General features: G+C 34.7%; 1 protein-coding gene across 1 annotated transcript in view; it reads right to left on the bottom strand.

Moving 5' to 3' along the window:
• Positions 1–372: 372 nt before the first annotated feature.
• Positions 373–12,597, bottom strand: part of LOC149798324 (eukaryotic translation initiation factor 3 subunit F-like) — a 30,343-nt gene continuing 18,118 nt past the window's right edge. Inside the window, exons 5-8 of the mRNA XM_089963464.1 lie at positions 10,431–10,522; positions 7,778–7,917; positions 4,808–4,921; positions 373–862 (exon numbers count right to left, since the gene is read on the bottom strand). Of these exons, the coding sequence (XP_089819590.1) occupies positions 782–862; positions 4,808–4,921; positions 7,778–7,917; positions 10,431–10,522 (427 nt within the window). The 3' untranslated portion in view covers positions 373–781. The remainder of the gene's footprint in view (positions 863–4,807; positions 4,922–7,777; positions 7,918–10,430; positions 10,523–12,597) is intronic.

Here is a 12,597-nt window from a genome sequence, read left to right as displayed (position 1 = left end):
CTGGTGACAAAGGGACAGAAAAATGGAAAGTTTGACTAGTGTAGCATTATCTGCTCATTCCACATTCATGAAGAGGCATAACTTTAATGACATTGATCTATAAGAAGTGAAAATAATTTTCAAAACAAAATTTTACAAGCCTAAATCTTTGGACCAATTTTAATTCAATATAAAACTGAAAATCCTGCCTAGTCCTACCTCGTCGGAGTATTCTGCATTCTTAGAAATGTTTGCTCAAAATATAGATTATGACAGATGACTACTCAGTTCTCAAGCTTACTGTCCTATATCCATTTGGTTTTTGTCCCCTTAATGAACAGCCCCAACACGCTATGCTGTGCTTTCTCTTCTGTATTAATAAGAAAAGCACCATGATAACATATATTTTTATTTCATTTCCAGAACAGAGAAGCCCTTTTCTTTTCAAAATTATATATAGAAGTTGAAATTACCACTGTTATGAGGGGCTATCATCTCTGCTGATAGATGAATTTGTCATTATATGTATTCATATGATCAAATTTAGAATACGGAACACCAATTACAATCTTGGAATGAGCATCTCCATGGTGATTAGCTTTATTTCTTTAACACTGATGTTAGGTAACCATCACCATCTTCATTAACATAAATAGTTCTGAAAATATTAATTAAAATTAGTCTAAATGAAATGACACAGAAAAATGAAGTTTTCCCTAAGCAGAATATTCCAAGCTGGAACAGAAGAAGACTATATAAGTCTCCCTAGGTTTCTTTCCATCTCATTCAAGGCACTCTAGGTTCAAGACATAATGCTCAATTTTTCATTAAGAGCAAGCTGTGTTCTTGTGAGGTTTGCCAGGTAAACTACCATCAGAAGATCCTGCAAGAAAGAAGATAAAAAAGAATATTATACTGAGAAGACTCTAAAAAACTAAAAATCTGTGAATCCTATTCATCAAATGTAATTTTTTGATCAGTTTATTTTCAAGGACTGCCGACTTTTAAAGAAAGCTTATTTTCAAGTAAAAATATCATCTGAAAATAAGAAAATGGTTGATGTGCATCTAAAACTACTAATGAACACAAGTGCTATAAAAATGATATGTATACTGCAAAAGCATGCACTTGTTTGGCAGGACCTCACAAAAGTAGTGATGTTTGAAAACTAAAGTTTGGAGAATATGGGCATTAAGGCATTCAAAGGCATCTTAGAATGTGGGAATCTAATTCTTCAAGATCTCATCAGTATAAAGCTGCATGATAAATAGTACTGAATTCAACTTGCCTAAGGAAAGTTATTCTTCATAAAGCTAAAATTATACGGGCACGCAATAAAGGGCCAGAACTCCAGTTTAAACAATAACATGGAACAGTTGAAATTAAGTCTCATAAATATAAAGCTTCATGCCAAATCTGACTGAAATCCAATGAAGCTAACAAAAGCTATCCTGCTTAACCAAAATCAGGAGGATGGTCAATCTGGGCCATAACTCCTGTAGTGGATGTTGTGAAATCAAGTTCATTAATAAAAAGCTAATGCCAAATAAAGCTATGCTATGAAAACCAAAGACAGGAAAATGGCAGGTGCCATAACTCTATAAATGGTGTGAGATGCTAGAAATCAAAACCACTCATGGTCTCATTACTATGAATCAACATACCAGATTTAGATAAATGTAACAAAGTTTCAAAAATTGCACCGTGGAAGTAAAAAGAAAGACAATGGACACCAGGAGCCATAACTCCTGTAAATGACCTTGAGAAATGCCAGTTTAAATGCAACAATAATTGATAGTTATGCTGGGGAAACCAAAGTCAGGAGGATGGGCAATCAGAAGCTATCACAGGTGAAATGATGGAAATCAAACTTATGCACAGTCTCATCAATATAACTGAATGCTAATTTTGGTGGAATCCAATAATTTCTTAATAGAGTTAGAGTTATTTTGCAAAAAAGCAAAGTGAGATTTTTTTTAGGAAATCAGGGGCCAAAATTCTTGCACATGTTGTGGAACACAAGAAATCAATATCATTCATGGTTTTATAAAATAAGACTTCACGCCAAATCTGGCTGAAGAAAAAAAAATTGCTCAATCAATGAAATTTTCAGCCACACTTAATACATGCTTTTATAGCCTGGTCAAGAGTAAATTACTATTCTGAAGTGGCTTAGAGGCTGATTGCTTGATAAACAAGTTTATTTTCATATTTCTTCCTGTAAAAGTAGAAGATGGGGATTTGTACCTCAACATCTCTCACCTATAGCTGCCAACCCCCAAATAAAAAAATACTGACTTCTTGTGACAAAAATACTGATTTTCAGGAACAAATACTGATTTTTAAAATTTTAATGCATATGTAACTATTTACAACTTATACAACCATCAGTAAAGTAGGACAGTGCTTTACATAATTATTTAATGTCAAAGATGTATGTGTTGTACCATGTTCCATTCGGGTGCCCATTCAGAAGGTGCAAGAGTGCAACACGCTCAGACACAGGCTGTTTATAATAGCCTTTTCCACACCTTATTTTTTTCCAATCATTATCGATTTGAATGTATCAACTTTCATTGATGATCTCAATTCTGTGTGATTTTCTTATTGAACTGTTTTTGTTTTAGCATATGAGTAACCCTTTGCGAGTTTAATGTCTGGAAAACGCATGCGAAATAAATCGCTAGCAACACTAGTAACTGAAAGAGGAAGGTTAATTCCCAAAAGAAATTTAATAAACCAAATTTCGATCAAATTACATCAAGGTTCTCTCTGGTATTTATTTACATCATAATTTCAGGCTGAGCTGTTTATGATGAAGCAGCAAGCTGATGTTTATTAGCTTTTTCATGCTCTTTATTTCATAGGCGCCCAATAGCGAAATCACGTTATATAACTTGCAAAACATAGAGTTTTCTCCTTTACTAGATGGTTTCACAAATCTAAACAAGACAGCATAATTGTCCTTCTAGTTCTGTTTTTTTGTCTTTCCTGGAGAAAATTCAAATATTCTGCTTTCCTATTCAACATGATTAGAAGTTGAATATTACGAAAATGAGATAGTGACAGCGGTAACTGTTTGCGAAATCCAATATGGAGGATAAAGACAGTCATTGTAGCCTCGAATTCGAATGAACCAATCATACTGTATAACTGTATTCCTATATACATGTGATACATTTCTATCCGAATGGAACTGAGTGCCCGTTCTAAACTGAAAATTGCAATGAATTTTTTTAAACATTTTTAAAAAATAAAAAACGTATATTTTGCAAAAAAAAACATACACCCATATTCAGGTCCAAAATATGAAAAAAATGGGACACTTGGCAGCTATGCTCACCCATTGTTTTTTTATAGGAACCTATTTTTTAGGTTACCATCTTCTGCCACAATGAAGTCATGAAACAAACATGCTACATCAAATAAAGAGAAATTTAATATTGTTTCTTTGCATAACATTTGTCTCAAGAATTTAGTAAAATGGCTGTTTTAAGTGACAATTTTAAACAGTCTAAATCTGTACTGCTCTACACCTACTTCTTCCCATTTTCCTTAACTTCTCTCTATTCTAGTGCAAGAGAAGTCACTTCACCCAAAATATGGACTTCTGTACATGATGTTGTAGAACCCTGGAAATGAAACCCATTCAAGGTCTCTTTAATACAAAGCTACAAGCCAAATTTGCTTTAACTCAAACTACTGTTGGTACCGTTAAACTGCAGAAATGAATATTCGAAGGACAGACAACCGGGGGCCATAACTCCTCTAAATAATAAGACAGAGGGTTGCAAGGTCAGCAGAATACAGCTACATTTTACAAATCTGGTTAAAATTCAACTATTCCCTTGAAAGTTATGTGTAGAAACCAAATTATTAACAAAAAGATGAGTAAACAGACGAATGTGATTAACTCTAGGGTCAGTCTTTTTTCAAGCATGGCTGTAGCTAGATATACATTCATGGAACACAAATGTCCCACCAAAGAGACTGAGAAAATGATGAAAACATTAATCAGATGGGCAGATTGACAAGGATAATGCTATCTGCTCTAACCACTTTTGTAGAACTGCATAAAAACACAACATCAGTTAAAATTATTCTAAACATCTCCACCAATTAGGAATCACAATGTTGGGTCATGGAACAGTTTGCAAAATACAAAACAACTGACACCCTGACACAACAGCATACCTACCAACCTATATGCCTACCCACCTTCATATCTACATGTGCTACAATTAAACATGCATTATAGATGAAACTTATGGACATAACTGAAATAAACATTTAATTCATCTTAAACCTTTTCTTAAAACTTTCCTTGCTATTCTGCACAAGAAAATCTTACATGCAATCTTTGTTCACCAATCACTGGAAACTTAAATCTTACTCACTGTATTTAAAACTAATCTGCCTTATATGGTCCAAATTCAACTTTTCACAATTATATTTTTAACTAATTCCTTATGTAATAAATAGATTCTGTAATGTAGGCCTTTAGTTTGGAATATTGTGAATTTATTGGACTCATAATCCAAAGGTCTAAAATTTCATACCAGCACTGGCCAACCTGAGTTAGCTGCCTCGATGTGTTCTTGGTAAAGACACTTACCTCTTATTTCCTCAACACGATATAGATAATAATGTGCTAAAATAGCCATAAGAATACCGCAACCAACCTCAGTTAACATTGAATCCTTTGGTGAAAGCAGCTGAGTCCCTTTCCTAAAAAAATAATTCAAGGACCAACCAAAGAAATTTTTCCCACAACTACACAGACCAATACCCACAAAAATTAATGAATTCAGATTTCTATATAATTTACCTTCATGCTGGAATTTAACATAGCCTCAAATTCTTCCTTTTCAATCTGTGGCACATTGCTGACTAGATCCATGAGGAATCTACCAATGGTGGTATCTGCTGGAACTCGGCCACTCTGGAAAGAAAAATCATCATTAATACATCACCTGCCTTCACCTTCACAGTAAGGCAGCTGATATTTTACTGTAAGTTAGACTACTGTCAAGTTGGGTCACATACACCTCAAAAGTTCAGAAGTATGATCTGAGATTGATGCTGCAATGGTAAACATTATATTCAATTAAAAAAATATATAAATATCTCCTGAACAGTTTTGCAAACTACAGTTCCAAACCCTATGGAGCTACTTGACTCAACTCTCAACTCGATTTAATCCTTGGCTTTGCTTTTAATTTCACATGGCAACGGCAAGCATCTATCCCACCATAAGACAAACTCAAATCAACTTGTGATGTCCAATAAACATAACTGCTGCCCTCCCTGCGTTTTACTCCAAGAGCCAAAAATTCCTTGTAACTCTTCTGTGCTGTCTATTTAAACTGTATAAGTGGCTTAGTAACTATTCTCAGGTAATTCTGGCATAAAAAGTATATGTGCAGTTTACAGTATCTGAAGTATTCCTGACAAACTCCACTGAATCTAACATGAAACCCGGATCCAAATCAAACACAGAAAAGCCAGTATCTGGATTTTAAGGCCAGTATTCAGATTTTACTGCAGCAGCTGAATTTCCATAATTTTTGTTATCATTTTGTAAGTATATATTTTTATGGTAATTTCAGCAAGACCTGTGGTCAAATCACACGGATTGGCAGGTCTGTCATTAGGCAATAAAATCCCTTTTTGACCAAACCCTAACGGAAGAGTTCATTCTTGAAAAGCAGAAACTTTCCCTGACTAATTTTATTTAATGTTTGAGACCTATTCACTAAAAAATCAGACCATTCAAATCATAACTTCAGCCAACCTTTGTCAGTCCAATTAGTGGCCTTAATTGTAAAACTGAAGTCTACAAAAGAAATTTGTCAGCTGAGCTGCCCTTGTAACAAAGATAAGGCTACCCTTGCTGCATAAAAAATGGACTCGAGACAGGTGGTCTCCCAAAAGAGGTCACTATATAATGCATCAAAATTATTTAAGGTATTAACAATATAGTATAAATTACACGATCTCAGCAAACTTTTAAAGTTCTTTTAAAGTTGGGTTTTACTGAACAAAACCTAGATATTACAGAACCAAACTGGTAATTATGCACACATATACATGCCAACTGAATCTATCCTTATAGACACAGTTATGCATATTTAATCCCCCGTTTCATGAGCACTGCCATTAACCAATCGTGATGCATCAGTTATGATGATTATGCATTATCGTGTAACAAACATTTAATAACACAAATGCTGCAATCAAAACAATATCAATCTTTTGTTTACATTTGTTCAAATAATCATCGCAAACTGAATTTATGGAAGCCATAAATTGGAAAACGACTTTTTGGAAAGTATATTAAACATTTTTGTAGGCTGTGAGGCTCAATGTAGTTTAAATTATTTCTTACAAGTTAATTGTTTTTATTTGATAAAAGATGAAACATGATCTGACACATATCATGACAAAATTTTATTTCTCCAAATCTTTAATAAATAATGTATTCTGTAAGATCATACCTTGATTAAAACTTCAGAACCAATAAATGTAAAGTCACAGAAGCATAAATGTTTTGAAAGTCCTACTAAGCAATCAGTGGTCTTTAATTTTGGGAACTATGTGTGAACAAATTTGTCAGCATAAAATGTACGCAGATCTATAGCATGGCCATTTATGTAACTGTCATCATACTTTACAACCATGCCCTTGGGGTCATCTGCAAAACACAATTATCTGTATCTGCATACAGAACCATCTATTCTCATTTTAGGAATTGAGACTCTCATTTGGACATAAGATATCTTGCTTGAAAAAAGTTCATCCAATCTGGTCCAGTTAGGATGCACTTGACTTTTTCAGCAGCATGTCTTCATTTGAAATTCCATCTTAACTTCTGATAACCAGTTTCCCTACACAGAAACATGTTTTCCTTTTTCAATAACAGAATATCCATTAAATTGTGTGTTAATGTTGGTGGCATTACAAGGGATGTTACTCTGCATCAGTGTGGATTTCTGGGTATGTTCTTATCCCCCTTAGGTAATGCCACAGGAATCATAAGTTGGACACCATTGAGATTACCACCCAAGGGAGCTGCAGCAGCTAAATGGTTAATGCACGAGACTCATGACCTAAATGTTTCAGGTTCGATTCCTGCCATCAGATCATTCTGGAAGGTAGTTAATTCAGTTTGTGTCCGAATACCTGGATAAAGCCAGCTTAGCACAGTCTGATTTAATTAAATTTAGACATTAATTCCGATAAAGCAAAACCTTTGAAAATCGGTACAATATATTGGAATGAAATGAGAACATATGATGAAAACAAACTTGATGGCTGGCTTTTCCCTTTAAGCACCCCAGTGAACCAGCTAGTGTTATAACCACTACAGCTCTGGTATGAATCTGATCTTGCAACCTGTTGTAATCCACCTGCCAAATGGCATTGTTACTAACACTATGAACTTAACTTGTGGAGTTCACAGGTTCAAATCCTGATGCTGTTACAACAGCATCCATGAGCAAGGTGTTAACCCACCTTCATCCAGCATAAACCACTTGTAAACAGGATCCAGCATCAGCTGTGAGTGAAAAGTCTAATACCCCATTCAGATGGATTTGTATGCTTGGTAGCTGCATGCTACAGAGAATGTTGCAAGCTTCAGCTGGAAGCTGGAGCAGCATCTGCCGGGAGTTGCGCTGCAATTTACTGGTCCAGGTAGAGACCTGCAATTTGTGGCTTCAGGCCATGAAAAACGGGATTAACTCAAACTCCAATCAGCCACTTTAGGGCTTGGGAAACTTTAAATTGATCTACTTACCAGAACATCTTCCACAAATTCCAGGACCATGGACAGTTTCTCTTGCAACTGACCACATGCCTTGTCCACTTGGGTCAGATCTTTCACCATGGACACACTTCGCTTGGTGGTATTAAACTTACCAAGCTGAATCATGTTCACTGAAAAATGAGCGTTCACTTAAGTTATTGAGGAAAACAACGTACATAAATCAGTCCATTTATCTAGTGTTCTGTATACTCAAAAACAAATATACAGACTTATGCCACAAGTTATGCATGTATAGTAAAACATGTCAATAGCAAAAGTTGATTCAACCAAAATTACCAAAATAATGTGAAGAAAGCCACAACATTGCTTTAGTAGTCCTCTTGGACTGAATTGTGATAGAGCATGTCATAAGACACATTCCTACCAAGATAAAATGGTTCAGCTATTCTAGAGTCAATGATAGTTCTTACACCCTGATGTTAGAGTAGCCATCCTGGACACAGTTTTGATAAAATAGGTTGTGAGAAAGATTCCTACCGAGTCTGCTCAAAACTGAACCAATCATTTTGGAAAACAAATAAACAAGTAGGTTTTCTATTTTGTTTCTCTGGAAGCCACACAAAATATATTTTGTTGGATCATGACCCTAGAAACATTCCCACCAAGTTTGGTTCAAATTGGCTAAGCAGTTCAAAAGAACTTTAAAATAGCAATGGTGACATACAAGATATAACAGACATGAGACGTTGCCCACCAGATACAGCGTAATAACACCAGCTTACAACTAGGCCTAAATGTGAGAGGAACAAACAAAAAAAAATATAATTGTAAAAATCTATTAGTGTTTATGCCAGGTCATTTTACAATGGTGCCATAGCATGTTATTCTCTTCTGGTACTAGGTCATTTTTATCATGCCAGTCTATTCTTTACACAGTTTTAAGGCCCCCCCCCCCACAATGAACTGTTGCCACCAAAACTTGCAATTTCTGGTTGCAAAATGCCTCATTTTTGTTTAACATGAGCGTAAACAGTCAATTGTGTGCTGAATTTAATTACAACATCTTTTAGCATCATAAGCAGCAATCTACCTGTGTCAAAAGACTAGGCTATTCATTTTATAATAGGTCAACATAACACAGTAATGCATAACAATATTCTTTGTTCACTGAAAGTGATCTGCATGTACTCACTGGACATTGGTTTGATACTTTTCCAACATAAATTCAGACAATGGTTATTTTTATTCTGTTAAAAGGCATATGTAACAAACAAAGAGATCCTGACTTTCAATAAAAATGATCACAGTTCAACCAAGGAATTTAAAGGAATGCATGAAAGAAAATGAAACATAAAGCCTAATTAAATTAGAAAATTTCATATATGTCACCTATATTAACAGTAATTAGTGATTATTACTATTGGTAAAAAGTTTAATTTGTGCACGTAACTAACCATGCATTCAATTTACTTTCAAAGCACAACTGTCACAAGTATCTTTTGCAAAGGAGAGATTAAAAAATGAGAAGAAAAACACTGTCAAAGACTATCAAGGATTTTACTCCTGCAACCTGGGTAGAATACATCTGAAACATGATTTCTACAACACTGCAAGTTAATTGATGTTGTAATTTCCTCGTTTTTTACAATACTAATATCAGATATGCAGTTAAAGTTCCCTTTTTGAAGCCTGAAGTGCCCTTTCTGGAGAATAATTACCATTCCCCTTTTAGATTCTTATGAAAACTCTAACCTATGCAGAGTGAAACCTGTCCTATGACACACCTGTATATAAAGGCACCTGTAAAAGTGTTTTAATGTTCATTTATCAACCCATTTATTAATTTCACATTATCTACCTCTAATGAAAGTATATCTGTCCATTTAAAAAAATTAATTGGTCTCTCATGTGTCTTTTTAAAACTGGCTTTGCTGTATTTGTCTTTATATTTTTTTAATAAATTTTCTGCTACAACTATTGTTGATGATCATCAGAATCATCATCAATACTGAACCAATCTAGAACAAAGACAATTACTGTAAAATATTGAAGAATTATGTCTGTATAACACATCTGCCAGAGATTTTGGATAAAGCCATTTGAAAATCATGTCACAAATTATGAGGTAGGGGGCAAGCTTATAATTTCAGTTTGCATATATTTTCCCAATGCTACTAAGTGGGCATATTTTCATGATATTCTGTTGTTGTTGTTGTTGTCATTTTACAGCACAAGATAGGCTATATACAGCGGCCAGTATTAATGGCGGATAAAGAACCCAGGAAAACCCCAGAAAGAACCACTGACCCACGAGAAGCTACAGGCAAACTTTCTCACATATCCACATTGACTGAACCTGAGACTCGAACCCACAAAGACAGAGGTGAGATGGCAATGATCCGTAACAGTGAGCACTTTAGACCACTCAGGGTCCCATGATATTCTGTAAGAGATATCTAGTTATCACTATTCATGGAAATCAGTTATGCTGAGGCAAAACTGAAAAGAATCTATCACATGTATTTATCACATAACATTCCTATTTGGTGATGTCATAGCATCATGTCGTCATTAATAAGATAAGCTGCACTGTAACATAATATCTAGTAATGTCACGTATTACTCTGTTCTACAAAAGTCTCTCCAACCATATGATAAGTACAACCTCCAGCTTACAACTTACCTCCGACCTTTTCTGGCACATAACTTATAATTTCCACAGGAACCGGTGTAAACATTGTACCAACTGTTTTGCCAGGTACACCTAGAGATGTACTGGAATGAAAAAGAAACAAGAGTTAAAGTGACTAATGATCAACTAGTTGAAATGAACTTCCAAGATAAGTCCATTTCCAAGATAAGTCCATTTCTTCCTTTTACCTGTAGAGTACTGAAACCATATCATATTCTTCAGTGATAACAAAATTTTCAAATTAGCTGCTGGGATGGACATATTACTTGTCAGATTTGTACCATTTTGATTTAGGAGTGAGTAGACATTATTATTAGTCTTAGTCTGAGCTGCAACATTTTGATTTTGGGGTGAGTAGATATCATTATTTGTCTTTGAGCTGCACCACTTTGATTTTGGGGTGAGTAGACATCATCAGTCTTTATCTGAGCAGCACCATTTTCATTTAGGACCAACTGAGATCAGAATAAATCTTTTAAGTTTTAGTAGAAATCACATGTTGATATAACCATAAATTCAGAAATAATGATAACAAGATTTTCAAAAAGGTCACAGTGGTGGCCATAATGAATGTGCAAGGAATGTAGTCATGGTAAAAAACCCGTGTTGATATGACTTTTCAATCAGGAGGAGTAGAAATAACAAGATTTTCATGATGGCTGCTGTGGTGGACATATTGGACATCAGAATCATTTGCATTTAAGACCAAATGGACACCTTAAGAAGTCTTTCATTGAAACCTGCATGTTGATATGACCATCCAATCAGGAAAAACCATATCAAGATTTTCTAGATGTCCACTGTCATAGCCATGCTGGATATCTGACTGGCACCATTTCCAAACTGGCCACTGAGATTAATACGTGTTTAATGTTTGGCAGCAATCCTCCAGGTTATTTAGGAGTATCAATAACAAATGTGTTAACAAACAAATGGACAGACGATGGGCAACAAACCAACCCAAAAGCTCTCCTGGTCTATTACCAGTAGAATCTTAAAAAAATCAGCTTTTACACATATTTACATTCAACAACATAAGAGGAATTCTGTGCACCTTTTAAAATCTCTGTCCATACTTATCTGAGAAACAAACAATACATTAATAGGTAGAAAATAGTTTTGTGGTGACTTTGAACAGCAAGATATCATCTGTCATTAAGTAAGTCCATTCTTTATGGGTCTAGTTAAAAACTAAGGTTTACAGGCCACTCTGTCTTTTGTAAAGTATAGATTTTTATTGAACAGACCAGTAAATTTTGTTTGTTCTTTCGAACATCTGCAATGTCTTGTAATTTAAAAAAAAAAATTATGACTTTCATATCTTCCATTACAATGGATTCCAATATAAGATGCAAAACAGACTTCCCAATTCATGTTTTTTAAAAAAATGTGAAAACTACATATATTTAGGCCCAACATACATTGGTAAAGTTTTAACAGCAAGCAATCAGCCTACCTACCTACTGTGACAGAACATGTGAGACATCAAATAATATATAAACCATTCTAGGATCTCAAAGAAGAGGTACTATTATGAGTTGAGAATGTAAAAGTCATCAAAACTTTGGTGACATCACATGGTCAATAACTGAAATTTTTGTGCAGAAATCATTGATGTCTTGTAGGAGGACAATGCTAAGCATTAATGCCACCCAGACTATGAGGATGAAAACAAAAGCGAAAGCTATTATGCAGCAATGCCAGATGTTGACATGCAACTTTTCAAGAGTGATGATGAGAAATTTCAAGATTCTGATACAAGTAACAACTGACAGAACTCCATCAACAAGGTGAAATCTAGATCAGCTCTTTTAAGAACCAACCTTAAAATCGGAAAGATATTCATTCAATATTGCTATTTTTCATTTTTTCCTTTACAATATCTGCAAAACAAAATGTGGTCCAGATTGAGTGCCGTGTACAGACAGACAGGGAAGACTGAGAATCAGTCAAGCACTGGTTTATTATCAAGAACTGAAATGTCTTTTAACAAATGAGGGTAAGTGCACTACACAAATGGCAGACTATTGTCACACTATGAACAGTGAGTAAAATTATCAGGATTTTAAAATGTATTATATTATGTGCATGTTATATGGTAGAATTAAGTTTTCCCACTAATTTTGGGTCAAAAATTGTGATTTTGTGCATTATACAA

Source organism: Sinohyriopsis cumingii, chromosome 6 (genome assembly GCF_028554795.1).
Source record: "Sinohyriopsis cumingii isolate HCF-2022 chromosome 6, ASM2855479v2, whole genome shotgun sequence".
Lineage (NCBI taxonomy): Eukaryota > Metazoa > Mollusca > Bivalvia > Unionida > Unionidae > Sinohyriopsis > Sinohyriopsis cumingii.
Note: the sequence above shows the minus strand (reverse complement) of the source record. Positions and strands in the feature narration are given on the sequence as shown.